Source organism: Crinia signifera, chromosome 6 (genome assembly GCF_055691185.1).
Source record: "Crinia signifera chromosome 6, ASM5569118v1, whole genome shotgun sequence".
Taxonomy (NCBI): Eukaryota; Metazoa; Chordata; class Amphibia; order Anura; family Myobatrachidae; genus Crinia; species Crinia signifera.
In genome coordinates this window covers 252,551,477-252,576,090 of record NC_139222.1, presented here as the reverse complement: position 1 = coordinate 252,576,090, position 24,614 = coordinate 252,551,477, and the positions used below count along the sequence as shown (strand labels likewise).

At 43.7% G+C, this 24,614-nt stretch overlaps 1 protein-coding gene across 2 annotated transcripts in view; it reads right to left on the bottom strand.

Annotated features, from left to right (window-relative positions):
* The window catches only part of BTAF1 (B-TFIID TATA-box binding protein associated factor 1), a 90,311-nt gene that overhangs the window by 28,911 nt on the left and 36,786 nt on the right, over window positions 1-24,614 (bottom strand). For both annotated transcript variants that reach the window (XM_083149330.1, XM_083149331.1), the window contains exons 13-21: window positions 24,008-24,132; window positions 23,767-23,887; window positions 22,960-23,064; window positions 22,732-22,881; window positions 21,489-21,631; window positions 19,960-20,134; window positions 19,379-19,582; window positions 17,526-17,949; window positions 13,430-13,620 (exon numbers count right to left, since the gene is read on the bottom strand). In XM_083149330.1, coding sequence (XP_083005456.1) covers window positions 13,430-13,620; window positions 17,526-17,949; window positions 19,379-19,582; window positions 19,960-20,134; window positions 21,489-21,631; window positions 22,732-22,881; window positions 22,960-23,064; window positions 23,767-23,887; window positions 24,008-24,132 — 1,638 coding nt within the window. The remainder of the gene's footprint in view (window positions 1-13,429; window positions 13,621-17,525; window positions 17,950-19,378; window positions 19,583-19,959; window positions 20,135-21,488; window positions 21,632-22,731; window positions 22,882-22,959; window positions 23,065-23,766; window positions 23,888-24,007; window positions 24,133-24,614) is intronic.

Sequence of the window (24,614 nt, the reverse complement as noted above, 5' to 3'; positions counted from 1 at the left end):
ATTCTGTAAAATTATTCAATGTGTCCAATGCGTGGACACCTGATTACAATGACACCAGTATACATAAATATACAAATTTGAAAAGAAAAAAAGGGGGGAAAAAAAGGAAAAAAAAAAAAGAGGAGGGGGAGGGGAATAGCCTGGAGACACCACATCACGTTTCAAAAAAACTCAAAAATCGCAACTAAGGCAATGAAAAAATTAATCATAAAAACCAAGAAAAACGAAGGGTTCACGGATGTTCATATAGATCATTTGAGAAAAATGGAGAGAGGATTATACTCATTTAATCCCCTGGGGGCAATTGTGTCCAGATCAAAAATCCACTTAGCTTCCCTCTTTTTGAGCATGAGGTCACGATCCCCTCCTCTCAACGGTTTTGGGACATAGTCTATGAGCATACATCGTAGACTTGCTACGCTGTGGCCCATAGCTAGGAAGTGTTTGGCAACAGGTTTGTCCGATGTTTTACTCTCAATGGCCGCTCGTATTGAGGTGCGGTGGTTCGCCATTCTGTCGCGGAAATTCCTCTTGGTGAGTCCAACATAATAAAGGCCACATGGGCACAATAAAATGTAGATTATGTAATCCATTCTGCAGTGTAAGCGATACTGGATTTTTATTTTTTTCCCACTATGTGGGTGGGCAAACGTGGGGCCTGTGAGAAGTGACCTGCATGTTGTGCAGTCGCTGCATCGATAGCAGCCCTTCTTGGGAGGTGGAAGCCATTGGTCACGTTGTTCACTTGGTTGTAGCAACGGTCTCATTAGTAGGTCCTTTAGGTTCCGACCTCGTCGGTAAGCACACATCGGGGGAACCGGACTGATCTTAGAGAAGGCTATATCAGTTGAAATCAACGGCCAATTTTTCACCAGCTGCTGTTTCCTTTTTGGCGCCTGTACATCACACGTATTGGTGTAGATGAGTCGTGGTCGTGAATCCTTTTTACACTTTTTAGGGATTGCCCCTGAGAATCTAGACCTAGCCTTGGTGAGGCAACGTGTGAGTGTTGCTTCTGTGTAGCCACGTTCACGGAACCTTTCGGTCATATCTGTTATTTGTATCTCTGCAGTGATGGTCGAGGAGTTGTTCCTGAGAACCCGTAGGAACTGCGAAATAGGGAGGTTCTCTTTGAGGTGTGAGGGGTGGTGACTCGATGCATGAAGTAGGGAGTTTCTGTCCGTCTCCTTCCGATACAATCTCGTACCAACTCCAGGTCCTTCACGATAGATCGTTACATCCAAAAAATTAATTTCAACTAAACTAAAAGAAAACGTGAAACGGATGGGTGTCTCCAGACCATTCAAAAATGTTAACATATCCTTCAGCTCCTGCTCGGTACCCAACCAGATTAGAAAAACGTCGTCGATGTACCGACGGTAAAAAAACAACTTGGTACCAAATCTAGGAAGAAGGTAGGTACACTCATAGTTGGCCATGTATAAGTTGGCGTAGGCTGGGGCCAAATTGGACCCCATCGCCGTACCATTGACTTGTAAAAAGTACTTATCCTTGTACAAGAAATAATTGTGTGTTAATACTAGTCTGGTCAACTCGACCAGAAACTCTGTCGGAGGACCAATTCTAGCGGTATCTTGTAGTATCTGTTTGATTACTGCTAATCCTTCACCGTGTGGGATCACAGTATAAAGTGAAGCCACATCCATGGTCACTAGGATCGCTGATGATGGTAAATCCGTCAGGGTTTTCAGACTGTCCAAGAGATCCCCAGTATCCCTCACATAACTTGATGTTCTTAATACAAAAGGCTGTAGATGGTGGTCAACGAACTGTGCCAGAGGCTGCAGAACGGATCCCCTGGCCGAAATGATAGGACGACCAGGGGGATCCGTCATGCTTTTATGAACCTTTGGCATAGTATAAATGATCGGGCAAATCGGGAAATCAACTTTAAGAAAACCATATTCATTTTCATTAATCCAGCCTGCTGATCGTGCAAGATCAAGAGTATTGTCCACCGTTTTTTTGGTGTCAGGTCCTGGATCTTTTGGAAGACATTGGTAAACTGATAGATCGCTCAACTGGCGTACTATCTCTTTATCATAATTTGCCCAGTCTTGGACAACCAACGCCCCACCCTTGTCTGCCTGGCGGAAGACAAGGGTGTCGTTGGCCATCAAGGTCTTTAATGCCAAACGATGTGTTGCTTGTAAATTGTGAAAGTGAGGGGACGGGGGATCCCTTGCACAGTCTGTCATCCTGAGAAACGTTCTCATACTGGGGTTCGAGCTTGTTGGATCAAATGTGCTTGGCGGTTTAAACCTAGATGTTTCACATACGGTATTATCTTTGTTGTTAAAAAATTCACGTAGTCTAAGTGTTCGTCCGAACTTATAATGATCCACTGCCGTGCGGAATGGTTGGTGCTCGCAGGTGGGCACAAACGAGAAGCCGAGAGAAAGCAATTCAGTTTCGTTGTCATTGAGGGGATAACTAGACAAATTTATAACCGTATTTATGGCTTTCGATTCTTGCCTCTCCTTCTTTTTGTTATAGCCGCCCCTCCTAGTGGGGTATCGGCGTTGTCTCTCGCGATATTCCGGTTTGCGGCCCGGGTATCGCGAAAAAAAGACCCTGCACCGGTTGGAGGTTTATTAAATCTTTGTTCAGGCTCACCTCGTTCTGAATCAGAGTTGGAGGGAGATGTTGAGGAGTAGTTTTGTCTCTGGCGATATTGTCTATATTGGTTCCTATTTGGTCCTGAGTTACCTTTTAACCACCGATAGACCTGGTGGGAACTATAATCATTATCTACTGTGACCAATTTGCGCCTTTTGAATGCTATCAACTCCTTCTCGAAAGTGCCAACCTGTTCCTTCAACTTATCCGTCCATTTGTTCTTCTTGTCAGCTAATAGAACAGATAAATAAGTCGCATTAAATGTCTCAATTTCAGTACGTACGCACCCCGGAATTTCTACAAATTGTTGTATCTTCAAAAATAATTTGGAACTGATACTTGACTCCATACCAGAGGAATTGTGATACGACTGTGAGTTCACTCGACCCTGTACTTTGTGTGATTTTTTTCATTTTTTCATCTTTTCAATTTTTTCAACTTTTGGGTTATTTTTTCATTTTTTCATTTTTTTATTTTATTTTTTCCATTTTTCCATTTTTATCTTTGTATTTTTATTTTTGACATATCCTGAGGCTCCTGGCTCCTATATAGACCTGTGTTGATGTAATTAGGTGTAATAGGTCAGTGTGCCATACTATGTCTCAAGCCTCTTCGACCCATATCCTGGATGAAGCTCTATATCGTCAAGTAGAGTACAATGTAATATCATTAACAGATGACGACGCGGATAAAGTGTTGTTTAATGCCGAAGAGTTCTCTAGACTTCCAGATGACACTCCTACTGACCTTTATTTTCGGTTACACAAATTAAAGAAAAGAGAAGTAGAACTGACCCTTCACGGGCAGTTCCTATCCGAATACTTTAGAAATAAAAAGATCCCGAGGGGATTTAGAGTTGTGAATACTCCCACCATTGGACGCAATAACCTGGCGTTCTGCGCTAAATGGTGTGGAGTACTCAACAAATGTGCTTTGGACCTGATGGTCCTTGTAATTGAAGAAGTGGGCATAGAACTAAGTAAAATACGTACTGAAATTGAGACATTTAATGCGACTTATTTATCTGTTCTATTAGCTGACAAGAAGAACAAATGGACGGATAAGTTGAAGGAACAGGTTGGCACTTTCGAGAAGGAGTTGATAGCATTCAAAAGGCGCAAATTGGTCACAGTAGATAATGATTATAGTTCCCACCAGGTCTATCGGTGGTTAAAAGGTAACTCAGGACCAAATAGGAACCAATATAGACAATATCGCCAGAGACAAAACTACTCCTCAACATCTCCCTCCAACTCTGATTCAGAACGAGGTGAGCCTGAACAAAGATTTAATAAACCTCCAACCGGTGCAGGGTCTTTTTTTCGCGATACCCGGGCCGCAAACCGGAATATCGCGAGAGACAACGCCGATACCCCACTAGGAGGGGCGGCTATAACAAAAAGGAGAGGCAAGAATCGAAAGCCATAAATACGGTTATAAATTTGTCTAGTTATCCCCTCAATGACAACGAAACTGAATTGCTTTCTCTCGGCTTCTCGTTTGTGCCCACCTGCGAGCACCAACCATTCCGCACGGCAGTGGATCATTATAAGTTCGGACGAACACTTAGACTACGTGAATTTTTTAACAACAAAGATAATACCGTATGTGAAACATCTAGGTTTAAACCGCCAAGCACATTTGATCCAACAAGCTCGAACCCCAGTATGAGAACGTTTCTCAGGATGACAGACTGTGCAAGGGATCCTCCGTCCCCTCACTTTCACAATTTACAAGCAACACATCGTTTGGCATTAAAGACCTTGATGGCCAACGACACCCTTGTCTTCCGCCAGGCAGACAAGGGTGGGGCGTTGGTTGTCCAAGACTGGGCAAATTATGATAAAGAGATAGTACGCCAGTTGAGCGATCTATCAGTTTACCAATGTCTTCCAAAAGATCCAGGACCTGACACCAAAAAAACGGTGGACAATACTCTTGATCTTGCACGATCAGCAGGCTGGATTAATGAAAATGAATATGGTTTTCTTAAAGTTGATTTCCCGATTTGCCCGATCATTTATACTATGCCAAAGGTTCATAAAAGCATGACGGATCCCCCTGGTCGTCCTATCATTTCGGCCAGGGGATCCGTTCTGCAGCCTCTGGCACAGTTCGTTGACCACCATCTACAGCCTTTTGTATTAAGAACATCAAGTTATGTGAGGGATACTGGGGATCTCTTGGACAGTCTGAAAACCCTGACGGATTTACCATCATCAGCGATCCTAGTGACCATGGATGTGGCTTCACTTTATACTGTGATCCCACACGGTGAAGGATTAGCAGTAATCAAACAGATACTACAAGATACCGCTAGAATTGGTCCTCCGACAGAGTTTCTGGTCGAGTTGACCAGACTAGTATTAACACACAATTATTTCTTGTACAAGGATAAGTACTTTTTACAAGTCAATGGTACGGCGATGGGGTCCAATTTGGCCCCAGCCTACGCCAACTTATACATGGCCAACTATGAGTGTACCTACCTTCTTCCTAGATTTGGTACCAAGTTGTTTTTTTACCGTCGGTACATCGACGACGTTTTTCTAATCTGGTTGGGTACCGAGCAGGAGCTGAAGGATATGTTAACATTTTTGAATGGTCTGGAGACACCCATCCGTTTCACGTTTTCTTTTAGTTTAGTTGAAATTAATTTTTTGGATGTAACGATCTATCGTGAAGGACCTGGAGTTGGTACGAGATTGTATCGGAAGGAGACGGACAGAAACTCCCTACTTCATGCATCGAGTCACCACCCCTCACACCTCAAAGAGAACCTCCCTATTTCGCAGTTCCTACGGGTTCTCAGGAACAACTCCTCGACCATCACTGCAGAGATACAAATAACAGATATGACCGAAAGGTTCCGTGAACGTGGCTACACAGAAGCAACACTCACACGTTGCCTCACCAAGGCTAGGTCTAGATTCTCAGGGGCAATCCCTAAAAAGTGTAAAAAGGATTCACGACCACGACTCATCTACACCAATACGTGTGATGTACAGGCGCCAAAAAGGAAACAGCAGCTGGTGAAAAATTGGCCGTTGATTTCAACTGATATAGCCTTCTCTAAGATCAGTCCGGTTCCCCCGATGTGTGCTTACCGACGAGGTCGGAACCTAAAGGACCTACTAATGAGACCGTTGCTACAACCAAGTGAACAACGTGACCAATGGCTTCCACCTCCCAAGAAGGGCTGCTATCGATGCAGCGACTGCACAACATGCAGGTCACTTCTCACAGGCCCCACGTTTGCCCACCCACATAGTGGGAAAAAAATAAAAATCCAGTATCGCTTACACTGCAGAATGGATTACATAATCTACATTTTATTGTGCCCATGTGGCCTTTATTATGTTGGACTCACCAAGAGGAATTTCCGCGACAGAATGGCGAACCACCGCACCTCAATACGAGCGGCCATTGAGAGTAAAACATCGGACAAACCTGTTGCCAAACACTTCCTAGCTATGGGCCACAGCGTAGCAAGTCTACGATGTATGCTCATAGACTATGTCCCAAAACCGTTGAGAGGAGGGGATCGTGACCTCATGCTCAAAAAGAGGGAAGCTAAGTGGATTTTTGATCTGGACACAATTGCCCCCAGGGGATTAAATGAGTATAATCCTCTCTCCATTTTTCTCAAATGATCTATATGAACATCCGTGAACCCTTCGTTTTTCTTGGTTTTTATGATTAATTTTTTCATTGCCTTAGTTGCGATTTTTGAGTTTTTTTGAAACGTGATGTGGTGTCTCCAGGCTATTCCCCTCCCCCTCCTCTTTTTTTTTTCCTTTTTTTCCCCCCTTTTTTTCTTTTCAAATTTGTATATTTATGTATACTGGTGTCATTGTAATCAGGTGTCCACGCATTGGACACATTGAATAATTTTACAGAATATTTTTTGATAATTACACTGTTGACATTATTTCGGTCCACCAATCAGGGACATAACAATATTCATGACCAACCAATGACAGAAGCCTGCGTACTGTTGGTTTTGAAAGCTGATTAGATGAATACAGATTTTTTTGGTTGAATAGATTCTGTGTGCAAAATACGTTATTGTTTTGCATATTTTTTCATATTTATTTTTTGTTTATTGTGATGTAAATATTGTGTGTTTTTTCTTTCTTTTTTCACTACTTTAGTATCTCATGTATATATGTATTTAATCACCACTGTACCAAGGGTGAGAGTGATGCCAATCGGGTTGGCCTATTTACTTAACCAATATTGTAATCTCCATTCACAAATAACATATGCAATTTACAACCATCTTAAAGCTTGCTTCCGGGTTGCTGGAACGCAAGCGTCATACCCCCACATGTTCATAGACTGTAGTCTATCCATTAACACACGCACGGGTGCTTCCAGCGTGTGAAACGCAAAGCGTCATTTCCCCTTCGGGGAATGACACACATAGCGTCATATCCGGGATGCGTCCTAGCCGGGTGGAACGCAGATGATCGCTTCCGCCCAGTGGATGGAACGCAATCAGCGTTTCCGGCCAGTAAACGTATGTTTATTTACTTCTTACTACAAGCATTTGAACGGCGCCGATTGCAGACAGCATAGCGCCACTCACATTGATATATGTATTACCTTTACCCATTAGATATATGTTGTTTTTATCACTATACGAATATGATATGGAGCTCAATGGGTTACTAGACAGGAAGTGAGATTACTTCCGGTCTATGGGTATTTAGGCTGACCCGGTGGGGCAGTACAGTTGTGTCCTTCCCCAGGGACGGATGTCAGGTTGCTGTTCTGCTGATGTTTGATACTTTGATGCACTTTTCCTGATGATGGTCTTATGTAGACCGAAACGTGTCGTTACGTCGGATGGTATGTCGACTTGATGCAAATAAAATAACACTTTGATTACCTAGTCCTTGGTGAGTGCCCATTCTATTCCTATATTCCATGATGTCTCCCCATCTTATGGAGCACCCCCCCTTTGCATTTTGATGTGATGTGAGTGCGGATCCCTTGAAAAATTCTATATATATATATATATATATATATATATATATATATATATATATATATATATATATATATATATATATATATATATATATATATATATATATATATATATATATAAAATGCTGCTTGTTTAATGTGAAGTACACATAACTTAGCATCCTCAGAGGAGTCTTCTAGGACCTGTATAAAGTGGCTTTAGCCATGTCCATAGAGGTCCTTCCCAGTGAATGGGGATATGGCCCTTAAGGAGTGTTTCAAACACCTTGGTAGGGTCTTTTAATATCAATCCTGAAGTGACCGACAGTTGAAGGATACCTTAGAATAAACCAAGGGAGTAGTCGTGGTTCACAAACCTGATTAGCCCCTTAATCCCTCCTGATTACCTCAAGTGGTCTGAATGAGGGCATTAGGGTTAGTTTCTGCTTTTATCAAAAACCATCTCTGGTTTTAGCAGTAGGTTCAGGCTTCACCAAGTCTGACATTAACACCTCACGGATTGTATGAGTGAGAGCTGCCACATCAGTTGTCCCTGCTTTGAAGCAGGAGCGCTGTAGGCATAGCATCATCATATTGTCATTATGAATATTGATGACATCCTCAGTATTAACATTATTTTCCCCCTTGTGATCTGTGTCAACCTGCGCTACAGAAAGCAATTGTTAACAGGAACCTATTAGGTAGTGCAGCGTCAGGTAGCAGGTGTTGCCTAGCTACCGAAAACTGCTGCCAGATCTGCACAGAGGTAGACAGGGCCTCCAACCAGGGTGGAGGGGGCTGGACTACAGAGGGTGCAGTAGGGGGTCAAAGGCAATCCAATAGGTTGCCTAGTAACTGTAGTTAGGCTGCCCAGGGAGGTTGTGGGAAACCACTGTGGCAGAGGACTGGCCAGGGGGGGATAATGTGAATAACATATAACCCGTCCTGGAAGACATCCTGTGAGACAGGCCTGCAGCACAGCTCTTGCAGGACAGGAGCTTTGTAAACTCTGTCTGATTGTACCCCCGTTTGGATATAATGCAAACAAACCCAAAGTGGGGGGGGTTACAGTGCACAATAGGTATATACCACAGAGGAAAACCTAGAGTGATATCACTGAGTGTATGTGACCCTAGCGGATTAAACCTCTGTCATCCTCCTCAGAAGATGAGAGAAATACAGTGGAGAGTGCAGAAGTACTGACAGAAAGTGAAAGTAAAAGAACTAGCACATTGCAGTCACATACACAAGCATTTACATACAGCCATTTTACAGCTTTTAAATGCTGTCACACCCTGTATCAACCGCTTGAACTCTAATGGAGTAAGGGGGATTTAGGGTGTCTGTGAAAGCAATCACTTAGTCAGTGAACGGTTTCACAGGGGAGACTGTGCCCTCTCTCTGAAAGACTACTGTGCCTGTGGAAATGGCGCTGGTCTGAGAGAAGGGGGGCGGGCACAGGGTTAATGCAGCTAATGGAACGGCAGATCCCTTGCGAGATTGGCGCCAAAGCTGGGAGAGGGGCTGCAGGCCAGACGCCACCTCCCCTTGCTGGACTTCCCCCACCGGGGCTATGTGGAGCCTGTTAAATAATGGGTTCCCTCTGCCCCGGCCTGCGCTCAGTCCCCGGTGGTCTAGTGGGGTCCCAGGCCGAAGCGTGTACCCACGCCAGCTACCGCGTGCGTCTCCCACGCTAGCGCAGTATAGCAGCGGTTTGCGCTCCTAATGGAGCCTTACCTGCCCTCGATTCCGGCCACGCTGCCCGGGGGAGACCGTCGGCGGTGCTAGGCGTCGTGGTCTCCCCCGCCGAGGTCCTCCGTGACAGGCATCTTTGGATGGAGCCGGCGCCGGGAGGGTGACGTAGCTGCTCGCTCCGCCGTCAGTGATTGACAGCGGTGAGCAGCCTCAGCCGCGAAGCGGCTTCTGCCGCTGAGGCGGCAGATTTAAAAAGTTTAAAAATAGAAAAGTAAAAATTTAAAATAAAAATAAGCTTTAATGGGGTTACCTCAGTGAGGTAACCCCCGCTGATATAAAGGTGCGTCTGCTTCCTGCAGGCACCAAACAAAAACTGAGCTGTGTGAGCCTGGAGGCGGGGTTGTAGGGGAGAGGGCCCGGGCATCCTGGGAAATCTTAAGAAGCTTCGCTGATTGGTGCCTCGGACCCCCTGGATCCACCTACAACCCGATGTCCCCTGTGGGACCCATGGACCCTGAAAAGGAAATTTTCAATGATTTTTTCCCCCATCGTTCTATCCAGTGGCTGCGATTCTATTGCAGATACATAAAGGCCCCCATTACACTGAGCCGATTCTGTCTAATAGGGCCATCAAATAAGCCAAAATTGGGTCATTTTGATGCCCCCTCAGGTCCGACGTGCAGTCGCGTGTGCATCAGACCGAAGTCGGTGGACGGATCTGCTGGTTGTCAGACCACCCTCCCAGCGGTGGGCTGGGAGCAGGGTTGCATGCAATCCATCACAACAAGTCCCTGCCGGCGTGCAGGTTATTGGCTGGCTGTACACTGCTGTGAGACATCGCAGTGGTTTATGGCCAAGTTTACATAGGAAGCAGAGCATCAGCCAGACTGTTCTAAGTGTTGGAATGACACTCGTCTAGAGCATTTATCATCAGATTCACATTTTTTTTCTTTTGCAATATGGTTTAAAAGTGAGAGCAAGGTTGAACTGCAGGGTCCTAAGATCTAAAAAAATATGATACAAAATATATATATTTTTTTTCATAAAAATGTAGTTGTCATATACAGGACTAGCCACGCCCACACCAGCTTATTAAACGAAAACTGCTACTTGATAATTCCCCTCAGCTCCCAATTAAGAGCCTTTGCCATTTTGTGTTTTGTATTAAAGATCTACTTGTCAAATAATCAGTGAAGACACTTTGGCCTTATTTTTGGTCAAATCTTGTATATTTCATGTTTTATGACATAAAAATGTAAATCCTCTCGGTTTCTTTGGTCGCCGTGCTTCGGCCAACATGGCTCTCTGTGCTTGCCACAAGGTACTATTCCCTGTCGCAGTGCACATCAGTCAAACAAGTTGGGGAAATGAGAAAAAAAATAAAAAAACAATGTTGACCTTTTGACCTAACTAACCATATGATGTCAATCAACTTAAAGTCTAACTACACCACAGTATAGATATATAAAAATAAAACCTATGACAGAACAAATTTCATTTGTGAACATAGGTTAAACTTAAAAAAAAAAATAATAATAATTTGACAGTTACAGATTGATTTTTTTGGGGCCACGTATGGGCCATTTTTACACATTTTCTTGGAATGACCCACATCCACGTCAGCTAAGGAATAGCTTCAGAAAAAGGAAGATGAAGGTTTCCAGTGGACCAGAACCCAGACCTTAATGCTAAGGAGGAGGAGACACCACACAATGTGATGGCCCTTATACTCTTCTGCGGGGGTGGGTTTGATAGAGCCAGCCCAGTACAGTTGTGCAAATGTGACAGACTTTACAAAAGATGCTCCGCTACAGTGAAAATGTCCGAACTGCATTCACATTTCGGGTGTATTTACCTTCTCCATCCTTCCCCTGCCCACCCCCACAAGAAAAAAAAAACAAAACACACACATGAGCGTAACAAAGTCACACTACTGTTTGGAGAACCATATAACAAACCCTTAGACTGGAGAGTAACAGGGATTTGGGAGACCAATGAAAGCCCACATAACCGAGCACCTGATGCAATAAGAAGCCGGCCATTGCACACACTGGGAGTTGGAGATTATGAGAAAGGTTTGATGCAACAACTTGTTGGGTGTGCCATTCATCATGACATAAGAACTAGACCAAAGCACTGAATAAAAGGAGGGCAGGACAGAGCCATAGACTTATTTAAAAAAATTAGTAGTTATTGCTGTTGCTCAGTTTTATTTCACCATTGTCTAAACTGCATTTCTTTCTGATTATACTGTAAATCATGTGTCTCCTGCTCACTAGTCACCCACACCTCCTGGACTATTACAATTAGGACAGTTCTGCAGGGATCAAACAAGGACTCTCCTTAACACAAAAAAGAAACACACACACACACACACACACACACACACACACACTAGAAATTAATACCTGCCAGTTTTAATGCTTAACAATGTTGACAAGGAGCCAGTTTACCACAACATCAAATGAGCAGAATTTTTATAGCAACTACAGATTACTCCATTGCAAGAAGTGGCTAGCTGAGTTGCAATAGATGCTTACACAATTGAGAAGGGTGATGTAATGGTGTCAGCTTCAACTGAAGTCTATTTAGAGTCATCCGTGGGCCTGATTCAAACCTATTAGCAATGCTGCAATTTTTTTTTTTTTTTTAAGATGGACAAAACCATGCTGCACTGCATGTGCGGCAGATGTAACATGTGCAGAGTTATACAGCGCATACAAACTGATCGAGATCGTTACTGGACATCATCGTGTCACCCGCTGAGCATGCAGTGGTTTGAGGATAGAGGAAAAAAAACAAAAAACAAAAAAGGTACCTGTGTATTATCTGGGCGCCCGATTTTTTCATCGCAGGGCAAAAAAACGCATCGCATGCAATCATATAGCATGCGACGTGATTGGACCCGATTTTTAATTGTACACCCACCCTGATGGGTAATTACTATGTTAAATGGCCCCCCATTGTTAACGCCACCCCACTATCAACGCCAACCTGATGCGTGGCGAGGGGCGGCGGTACGCGTCCTCCGACCTTTTCATACCCCCACTATCCACGTTGGCGTGGAGTTGATTTTATATAGTGTGGCGAGCGCAGCAAGCCCGAAGCGTGGCCAGCGCAGTGCGCCCCGCGAGGAGACGCGGAATATATGTGAAGTAATATATATGTATATATAATATATAATATATGTGATACGCCGACGTGGATAGTGGGGGTATGAAAAGGTCGGAGGACGCGTACCGCTGCACTCGCCACGCTTCGGGTTGGCATTTCACATAGTAATCACCCATCAGGGTGGGTGTACAATAAAAAGGGTCTGGGGGTGCATTTAACATTGTAATCAGGCATCAGGGTGCCTGTACAATCGGGTTGCATCACATGCCATTATAATGGCATGCGATGCGATATTAAAATTGTAAACTCTGCCCGGGCAAGCCTCAAAATCGGGTCCCATTGCATGCCTTAATTAGTGGCATGTGATGCGATATATCGGGCGCCCAGATAATACACAAGTACCGGAAAAAAATTGAGCGCATAGTCATTCATACCACACACTGGATGGAGTTTTAAACTATATCGCTCAGAAAAAACAAAAATGAGCAATATAGGTTTAAAGAAAAAAAAAAAGGCCTGATATACAGGAGTTGCAGCAGTACCTCTATTATCACTCTTTAAAGTATCACTAGATCACCCATTAATAATATTCTTAAATAAGTCAAATGTCTCACAGCTTACAGAGAACTTGGATAGCAGACTATATTTGGTGGGGAGCCAAGTGCAAGCTGCTGGCTTACCAGCCATTTACTGTAAAAAGGTGGCATAAAAACACCAGCCGCAGTGCCCTTCAAATGGCATTATTGACTTCCGTATGTGGGAAGATCATTTACATAATAGCAAATGTCATTCGTTGTCCTTCCTTAGAAATACAGTTTGTTTTAGGATTGTGGCCGTCGTAATCATAGTGTTATCACCCTGTAGATTTTAAAGTTCACAAAAATAAAATGAAAAAAGTTCTAAATGAAGTCATGCGGTACTCAGAAAACGTGAGCATTACAGAGATGCAGGCAAATACAGAGATAAAACACACACACCGCATCGGAACCAAAAATCCAGCAGGTACCTCGTCAGACTCTGGGGGTCCGTGGCCACCGCTTCCTGCTGGCAACTCCGCCACCTGAGCTCTTGTAGCTTTGGGAATTGGGCCTCGTCTGCTTGTAATTGCAAAAGCTGCTTGTTGATGTCTGTACAGTGTAATTATGCCTCTGTGCTTTGTGACCGTGTGGCACGTTCCCTCTTTTTCAGAATTTGATCCTTGAGAAGAAAAAAAAAAAAAGTACTTATTGCATGATCATTTATATACACAATACAAACCATTGAATTTGCATTTTACATACATTATATTGCAATTATTATTTTTTACATTATTACATCCAAGAAAACTGGGATTTTTCTTTTACCTCACCGTAAAATCTCAGGGTCCATCTAGAAGACGCTGTCGCTGTGTCATTACCAATGGTGTTAGTGTGGGATATGGATTTTAGCACTAGAACCTATAAAAACCTCCACCCCTCTTATAACTTCAGTCCATATATAGCAAGCCGCCTGGAGGCCAACACAAAGCAAGACGTTCACACCAAGAGATACACAGATGCCAAACATTGATACATTTTGGAACTCACTGGCTCTGTCCTAAAGCATAGTCCAAAACTACCAATCTGGACAAACCCTTTGCCCTAAAGATGCTGTATTAAAAAAAAAAAAAAAAAAAAGGAGGAGCCACGCTGATGTAAATCTGGGTGCCAGTAGGGACCCTGAAGAACATCTGAGCAGAGAGGCAGACAGTAAGGGTTCCATGGCCAACATGCACTGAAGAGCATACCAATATAGGCGTAGCCAGTTTGGGGCAACAAGGATTGCAGATAGCCTGTTGCCAAATGTATTGAAGCACTTTTAATTGCATTGGCGCACAGGCGGAATAAGATAACCAACAGAGTTCTGTGAGGATGTCAAGAGCGAGCGACATAGCAATCAAGTTTATTGTTTATTTTTAGTGAGACTGGATGAGATCTAGGTAAGGGAGCGCCTCACAGACATGAGAGTCCGAAACACCTCCTCATGCAGCGTCACTTTCCCTGATTAACAGTGTGGTAACTGAGAAACCCCACTTCGCAGTTGTCCACCTCATGAATGAAGGCTGCCATAGGCCAGAACCCAACACTCCGCCCAAGTTAGGATGTGGAAAATGTCTATAGACTGAATACAAGTCTCATCTTCTTTGATGTGGGCCACCACCGTGACATTATCTGACTGGATGGAAAAATCGGTTGACTCGGAAGGAAGAATTATTCCTGTATCAAATAATTTCAAATGCCTCTCAAAGGTTGATCAGAAGGAATGCTTCTAGTGTGGAACAAAATCCCCGAAAAAGCTGATCCTGAAGCGAAGCACCCAAACCCGAGAGGTTGATATCCGTGGTGACATGGACCCAAGTCCAAATTGAAAAAAAAAATAGAGCACAGGTTTGGAATCGAAGCCTCCACTTGAGGGACTGGTTTGAGGAAAAGACGCAGAGATCACCAACATCTTGCCCAGGAGTTATGTGCATCTCACAACATGTATTGGTTCAAACTGCAGTGTTGACTTTACTCTGGACAGGACAGACATTCAGGACCCTGTTCAATTGTCATATCACACCTGACCTCCAGTCTAAAGTGATGGACGATATGTGATTGAAATCTGTTTTCTCACTCATTAAGGTCTGCTACATTACAATCAGCATACAGATAGTGGTAGATGCTCAATTAGTTCAGTAGCATTTCCCAGGTGCATGAGGGAGGGGTTAAATACTGGGTAAGTAAAACAAGACATTTTTTCCCTCAACACACTGAGCAATGTTAGTAACCAATCTAGAACACTACATGATAATAGAATTCAGAGATATTGGTTACATATACCTGCGCAGGTGTATGCTATGCCCCCAAGCCGCGTCAAGGCTTCTCTGTATATTGGGGGTCCCTAGCGCTATATCTAGGTGCAGGGTGCGGCACCCCAAAAAACCATCATAAGCTGGGAAGCCCAGTGCGGCATGCCAGTGATATACTAAGTGTTAATAATTAGTGATAGGAAGCCGAAGCTATATAAAAGGAGAGAGATAAATGAATGCAATTAAAATAGGATAGAGATAGTGTTAGTGAGGGAAAAGTGTTAATAGAATGTAAGGGCATGCCGCACTAAAGCCACCCAGCCCATCCAGTCCAGGAGCACCGCACCCCACATCACCGTTACCCCATTCAGAAATGCTACTGAACTAATTGAGCATCTACCACTATCTGTATGTATGTTGTTAGAGGCAGAAGGGAGCCCATATTTGGAGGAGATGTGGGTCCTGATATGCCACATGGAGTAGTCTGGGGTTGCTCCAAGGTAGGTAGCTCTTAGTTTGGATATATCAAGTAAGGAGCCATTATCATGTGGCTCCTTGCTGGTTAATCGTAGACCCAATTTAGGGTAACGGTGGTGTGGGGTGCCGTGCTCCTGGACTGGATGGGCTGGGTGGCTTTAATGCGGCATGCCCTTACATTCTATTCACACTTTTCCCTCACTAACACTATCTCTATCCTATTTTAATTACATTCATTTATCCCTCTCTTTTTATATAGCTTCGGCTTCCTATCACTAATTATTAACACCTAGTATATCACTGGCATGCCGCACTGGGCTTCCCAGCTTATGATGTTTTTTTGGGGTGCCGCACCCTGCACCTAGATATAGCGCTAGGGACCCCCAATATACAGAGAAGCCTTGACGCGGCTTGGGGCATAGCATACACCTGCGCAGGTATATGTAACCAATATCTCTGAATTCTATTATCATGTAGTGTTCTAGATTGGTTACTAGCATTGCTCAGTGTGCTGAGGGAAAAAATGTCTTGTTGTACTTATACATTACAATCAGTCCTTCTGTAATCTTAATATAGTTAACGATGTGAACTCCCCCTTTGTCTGAACATGCAGCTCAATCTGACCGTATCAGTGATTGCATGTATAAAGCAGGGAGAAGGGCAAAGCCACTGACCGATAGTCGGGAGTGTATGCACTATATGTTCTCCCTTGGCACAGATTCCCAACCCATCAATGATTGGTGACCAGGCAGGGTATTATGGAAAATCTGAATTTCAAAAATCCCTGCGTTGCCAATACAAAAAACTTTTCCAGTCAGTATTAAGGAATGAAGATTTTTTTAACACTTTGCAGTCCAAATTATTTTTTACAATTCAAACAGTCTGGTTTAAATTAATTGTAATTTTTTTTATTCAAAAATGGTCACTGTTTGACCTTCTACTCGGGCTAGGGCTGTTGAGCTTGACTAGACGTTGGACCTGAAAGGGTTAAACACTGGTATTTTATCACCGGCCAAGCAGCTCATACCTGTCATTTTTCAAACCAAGCCTGTAACTTCACAGTTAGGAGCTGATTGGCCGGTGATAAAGTACCAGCCACAGTATCACTTCACCGAGCTTTATAAACCCTAGTATCAGTGGAACTGCGGGGTCTGCAATGGTGAAGAATGCTTTCAGATATTTCTAAATATTGTACATGAACTGCTGCGTTATCTATCAGTCCATGTCCCAGTGACGTTTACAACCTACATTCCACATCATGGGAACACATACACACTTATTCTCAGAAGCTATCTAATCTATGAGAAGAAACCAGAGCTGATGAGGACACCCATGCAAAATACAACGAGAACATGTAAATGCAACACCAATAGGTCAGTCAGGGACTGAACTCCTCTCCATTACTATGAAGCCATGCTGTCCATATACAGGACATGAATACTCAGTTCTAGGACAAAACGAGTTCTAGAAAGTATGTTGCTCTGTGCTAGTGTCATGAATTGTATCCTCAAGCAACGGAGGAACATTGCTAACAAGTTATAGGAACATAGGAACATATTGAAGTGTGCTGTACAATCTTTTAACCATGGGTGCTACAACGGTCTAAAGCCCAGCACACACAGGGCGACGGGGGAGCCGGTGCTGAGTGACGCGCTTAGGCATAGATCGCTCAGCACACATCACTGCACACCTGCGACGCACCAGGGATGTGTGCTGAGCGATCTGCACAGAGCAGCTTTTTGTCTATGCAAATAAGCAAAACTTTACATTTACTTCTGGACGAGCAGTTCCCCGTACGCTATAGAATCGAATGTACCTTTTAAAATGTCCATGTTGTTCAGGGTAGGGGCCGGGCAGCTCACCGAAGGGGTGATATTGGGATCCACACACACGGAGCTGAAGAGGTTCTTAAGAATCTTGGGGTTTGGGCAGGGAGTCCTTATGATGCATTGCTGCAGCAGTTTGGCTATAGACAGGGCTGCATAGTTCTGCACCACAGTATTCTCTTCCTTTTTCACAACCTCCATTAATGGTTTAATTACTGGATTCAGCTTCTCTGGGAGCTGCATGATGTTGACGATGGCACAGGCAGCAAACGTGTGCACCCTGAGCTGTAGGACCTGCCACTCCTGATTGGTTTCCATTACAGTCATCTGCACTTGCTGTCTCTTTCCATCCAGTTGCTGGTAGAGTTGAGTATTCATCAACGGAGCAGTGGCTTCATTGAAAATTGTAGTAACCTGTAAAGATGAGAAAAGATAGGTCACACATCTATCACGCACACAGACCTTCTAGGTTCATTTTGTTGGGAGCTAATTAACCTATAGGAATGCACATCAGATCTTGGGCCAGATGCACTAAGCTTCCAAAGTGATAAAATGAAGAGTGATAAACAGCCAGCCAATCAGCACTTGCCTGACATTTTTCAAACACAGTCTGACATGACAGGTACAGTAGGAGCTGATTGGCTGGCTGTTTATCACTCTCCATTTTATCACTTTTATAGCTTAGAGAATCTGGCCCCTTAACCCTTGTAGGGCCAACGTTGAGAGATCCTCAAAATATCTGCTAAAAATGCCAGAGCCGCTCATAGCGACTGTTCTTTTTATGAGTGCAATATTGAACCAAACTTCTATTAACGGACTTGGCTGTATTTTTATTTATTTATACTAAAAGAACAGTCCCTGTGAGCGGCGCTGGCATTTTTAGCAGATATTTTGAGGATCTCTCACAGCAACATTGGCACTGAAAAGATGCCCACACATTAGAAAGATCTGTGGTCTTAAGATGTGCGCATAAATTAGCCTTGAGATCTTTTGTCCGTCCCAGACAAAAGATTTCAGGCAAGTGCACACCTTCAAAGATTTCTCTTAAGATCCCATGTGCGTTCCTATGGATTTTTCGATCTTGCAGCATGTAAGTATGGGATGGCCATCAATGGCAATTCTGCAACTGGCCATCGATAGTGCTAAACTATGCAATGGATGACCATCGATATTTTTACGTTTGATTGGCCGGTGGGCCATTCAAAAACTGGGGGGGGGGGGGGCTATGCTCTGTGTCCCGGCACTTAAAAAAGGCAAATAGTTTTGCTGTTCCATCGATGGAGGAAAACCATCTGGTTCTCCCCCCATCGATGGCAAAAATATTCGTCATCGGCCATGAACCATCGATGATTTAGAATCATTGATGGCCATCCCTACATGCAAGATCAGAAGATTTAGCAAAACAGCCGTGGGAGTGCGCATTCGAATTGCGACTGATTATCGATAAAAATCTGAAAAATATTTAATCCGATCGGTCCTAAATCTGCAAAAAACTGGTTCTAGTGTGTGGGCACCTAAAGGGTTAAGATAAATCTTTGGTCAGAATGTGCTCTTGCCTGAATTGTCCAGGACGGACAAAAGTTTTCAAGGGAAATGAATGCACACATCTTAAGACCGTAGATCTTTCTAGTGTGTGGGCACCTTAAGTGTGTCAGGGTATAGAGGTACACATTATTCCTTAAACAAAAGCAGCATTTCTGACAGAACTAGAATGCTTTTACTTGAACGCTTTCTAGTAGATTACAAATAGAACAATGAACTCCGCTACCAAGTACAAGTGCAGTACTTATGACATAATTAGGTTATTGTTAGCCCAGCAGTTCAATCCATAGGACACACTCACCAAGTCATTCGCTTGGTCTATGGTGAATACGCTGCAGTTCACTTTGCTCCGAATATCTATTTGGGCATCAGCCAGGGAGGAAATGAGCTGTTTACACTCATTCTGCATCCGTGTGAAAGGGATTGCGATCTCGTCATAATACAGATGCTCAGAGAGAACTGCAAGCAGGCGTGGCTGGACTGCAAGGACTACCGTTTTACATTCCTATGGATAAACCAGAAATATGGTTAAAAAAAAACACACACACACACACACACACACACAGAACAAGCTTAATTCACATAAAACAATGACCGCTACAAACAAAATATCTATTCGAAATTCACCCAGAAAAAAAAAAAAAAAAAAAAAGTATGAACAAATACATTGGATCCCCCTACCCCAAAATGTGTTCTATACCCAAGAACTAGAAAACCAGGATTTCACCCAATTCCGCTCAAAATACCAAATGACTGTACATTCAATGGAGAGAGGATGGCAACTAGTAATCCAGTCTTCTGCTAGAACAGCATTATGTATAACCTATAGCAGGAGATGGATTCTAGTATTACAGGAAGTACAGATAAGAAAACGGCTTTTACCTTTTGCAACGTAGCCCACTCACAAATAACCACAGCCACGCTGATCCTCTGCAAGGCTGATTTGGAGTTCAGGTGGAAGAGGAGAAGCTGAGCCAGTGACTCTGCAGGCTTTATCTCCTGGCAGGCTGTATTCACACTGGGGTCACAGATACAGCAGCATAATGATCCTAACAATCTAGAAGACAGGACAATACAAAAGACATTTCACTGAACACCTAAAAGAAACATAAAGTACTATGCTTTATACCAAAACAATACTTTATTTTTGTAACCGAATCAGCTGAGCCAATCTACCCAGGGCAACATTATATGGAAATTCACCGTCAAACTTTTTCTTTTATATACAAAAGAAGTAGCACCTACTAATTTGTATTTTTAGACACAATGTGCACATTTTTTTTTTACAGTACAAAAAAAAAAAAAAAATTACAAAAACTATAGTTTCATTTTTAGAAGGAAGTTTCACAATTGAAACCTTCCCTTCTCTAAATGCTAAGTGAAGTACAGAAAGAATGTCCAGAGACTGTAGTGCACACTAGGAAGAGGGATGAAGTCTAAATGCCTATTCCCAGAAAATGTCCATCAACTAATAAGACCTTCTGGAAGAAATGTTGGGTAATTTCATGAATGCTTTTGTCTTGGGTTGGTTTCAGGATAAAAAAGGTGCTCTTGGGCCTTTGAACAGCAGAGTAGATTTAGTGGTCCAACTTGCTATGCCAGGTGTAGCAAAATCCAGTCCACCCAGCACGTGCACAGGTATACGCATTACTCACCACCACATTTTAAAAAGATCCACAAGTGGCGCCAATTACGTCACTTGTGATTCTGTGAGGAGACCTGTTCTCAAGACCACAAACCGTTCGTGTTTTACAGGTCTCCACGCAGAACAAGGGAAATAATAAAGCGCAACGGAATCTGCTGCGCTATATAAGAAACTGTAAATAAATAAATCTGAGACTTCTTTAAAATATATTGGTAATGAGTACACCTGTGCACCTGCTAGGCGAGCAAACCGTTTAGGGTCCTTATGCTGGAGATACACTAGACCAACTTTCATACAACTAGTTGGTACTGGATGGAAGCAAATATTTGCAATTCAATCAATTGCTCCCAAAATCTGGAAATGAACAATCTGTTGCTCAGACAATGTACTGTAGTTGATTTTAACAATTTGACTGAATGTTTTTGTCCATTTTCCTGGCTTTGTGAGGAAGATTGCTGATGTAATTTGCTCCCGTGCGGTACCAGATTCAGAACAACCAACTAGTTGGAGGAAAGTTGCTCTAGTGTATGGTCAGCATTAGGACAGAGTTTGTGAACCACTGCCATAGCACAGGTCTGACAGATTAGTATTTAAACTACCATAATCATAAACAAGAATAACCAAAACAGACATTGTAACAAGAGGGTGTTGAGTGTCCAGCAACAGACTGTGGAAAACGCATTTAACTGCAAGTACAAAAATCCATTGGAGGACATTGGATTATCGCCAGGTATACCATACAAATTGGTTCCAGAGTTATACTGACTTTGCTGCTGCAACACGAGCTCGGGTCACCAAGTAGTCCCTAGTGGCTGCGTCATCTGTCACACTGTCTGAACCGGCAATATACTCCTGCGTGGCTTCCTTTATCTGGCACGGACCTTGGCGCAGCTTGCCACCTGCTTTCTCCTACACAAAATCAGAAATGCAATATAAGATCCTGGAGCATAGTCAGCGCAAGAAAGCTCATCTAGAGAAAGCAAGGCCCTGCACCAGCTGCATTGGCAAGTGTTAAGATTAAATATAAATAGCAACATGTATCATATAGTATAAATTGCAAGAAAGTTTTTCCCTTCATTTTTTTTATTGTAGCAATGAAAGTTCCAGGAAAGAGCTAAAGAAAGAAGTTTTAGAATCTTTTCTCCAAGGCAGCGGGTAACGTGTCACTAACGGAACTTACTGCAACCGTGCAGCACATCAGATGGGAAGATGCGACCACACAATCTAAACGATGGCTGTGCAGAGCGGACACTGTTAACATGATTGCACGACAAATCATGGAGTGCAGGCACTGTGGCCCTCCAGCTGTTGTGAAACTACACATCCCAGCATGCCTGGGCTTTCCCCAATAACAAAACTGTGGCAAGGCAGGCTGGGATGTGTAGTTTCACAACAGCTGGAGGGCCATAGTTTGGACATGCCTGTGTATACCCAGCTTAGAATGTACTAGCATTATCGGGAGGTATGGTTTATTTCCACTGTAGCTTCGAGAAGGGGGTTTTAACATTGGACCAAAGCCACCTTCAACCGGAGAGCAACGCCTTAAAATGAACCAAAGGCAGTAGTGTCAAGTTTGGTTTAAACAGGGGAAGACGCTCAGTACATACTGAGATGCCCCCTGCCCGGCGCAGTCAGCAGGGAGAGGATGACTTTGCATAGAGCAGCAATATGCAAAGCCATCCTCAAAGCCTCTCATCTGCTCGTATTACCAGCAGATGAGCAGCTTTCCCAGCGTTGAATTGGGAGCGTGCAGCAGCGCTCACCGCCGGGCCATACACACTGGGCGGCTTTCAGCTGAATGTCGCCCAGTGTGTACGGGCTGCCTAAAGTCACACCAGGCGTCTTAGGTCACAAAAGACAGGTCTACACATCTGTAATTGAACAAGTGTTGCTACAGGGAACATAACCAGTATTCACCCAGGATGAAGGTGGAAAGCTTAGGCCTTGAAATGAGTAAATACATCCAACATGGTTTCCAGAGTCTTCGGCCATATAACAGGTAACCTCACCTTTGACTTGGGTTTCACCTCTAGCAGCATGTTTAAATCGATAGGTAGGTGAGAAGGTTGCATCATTAAACAGAGCCAAGCCCCCATCCAGGGGCAAGCAGCAGCCACCACATACTGCACAGAGGCCTTGCGGATCAGTTCCTGCCACACCTGGAGAAAGAACAGCAGGATATAATACAGGTAGGCTGAATGTCCTCATAGCATATGGAAAGAGATGCTTGCTATTACCTTTTGGATAAGGTCAAGAATTTCCTGGTTGCTCTCCAGAATACATATCTGAAATATATGCCGCAGCATATCCTGTAAGATAGGGGTGAGCCAGCCCATACAGCTCTGGAAGAGAGAGAAGACAGGGTCTGAAATCTAGTGACCGGCAGTAGCATTGTAGATTTTGCCAGTTAGGAGAAAAATCCTTCATATTTCCACAATTTACCTGGAAAGTATTACCTATCCACTATTTGTCTATGGCTGTGGTGCTCAAGGCACACCGACAGTCCAGGTGTTACGGCTATCCATGCTTATGCACAGATAGTATAATCAAGCTGACTGAGGCACAAATTCAAGTCACCTGTGCCTAAGCCTGGACTGTTTGTGTGCCCTGAGGATCTTGGTTGAGGACCACTGGTCTATGCTTCAAGAGAATTCAAGTCTTCCCAAACCCCCAGGTGTGCACAGGAATGCCAGTCACTAATGCCTTCATTAGTACCGGCGGCTGATAAAGCACCTGACTTTCAGTAGCCACACACATATACTCCATCTAGCTCCTGTGTAGCAGATGATCCCTGCACCTCTTCCACTGTAAGCTCCTTTGGGCAGACACAATTCGCTTCTGTATTAGGCACTGTTTTTGTATCGTGGTAGCATGGGTATGCCAAGTCTGCTAATTAAGCATTGCAGAAGCCATTTGGTTTAACACAAACTGTAGGGATTATTAGGGTGCACATCTACAGGACTCTTACCAGGCCTACAACTGCACAAGTCTCATTGAGCTGTAAAAGCTGTAGAAATGTCCAGTATTGCAGCACATCTACTAACCTGGTCCTGCGTGGATAACAAGGTGCACAACGTTTCCAGCGCTGCCTTCCGAACGGATGAAATAATATGACGCAGGAAAGGCCATACCCGTGGAACTAATATTGAGAGAGATTGCTGAATACTGTCAAGACAGAAGAATGGCTATTAGAAGACTGAATACGGTGTTTAATAAAACAGTGTCTGGGTGCGTAGACTCCAATATCATCTTACAGAAGAGGTCTACAGTGTCAGGTAAACTTACTTGCACTGCTGAACCTGAGGGTACATTAAAAGTGAAGAGAGAAGGGTCATGATACTGTTGGTAGAGGCCGTTAGGTCATCTAACTCCAGAAGTGCGTCCCATAAAGTGCCAAGAATAAAGGGAACCTTAAAAATAAAAAAACACACACAATAAAGTTAGGCAAGGTGGATGCCCCGCATATACATTCTTATGCACACAGTCATATACTGGACATTAGGAAAGTAAGTATAAACATTAAAACGAATTGTATATACCCATAATACATTAGGGTTACTTTATAAATAATTAAATACACAATTACCTTAGTATATCATTTACTCAGAAAAGGAGGAGGTGCAAGTAATCGGCTTTATTTAAGGTTTCATAAACAAGGATGGGGTATACTAGATGTGGGTTTTGAGCGCCACCACCTCCGTCCCCTCCCTGGCTGCAGCTGAAGGCACACTGGGTACCAGCTTACCTGGACTGGAGCAGTGTCCGCCGATGTGCAGCGGAGCAAGCAGGCAGGCCTAGCCGTGAAGGTCAGCGCACCAGCTCCAGTCCAGGCAGGTAGCCGCATGGGAGCAGCCGCTAGCACTGCAGGCTTGCCTCTCACGTCAAGTAAAAA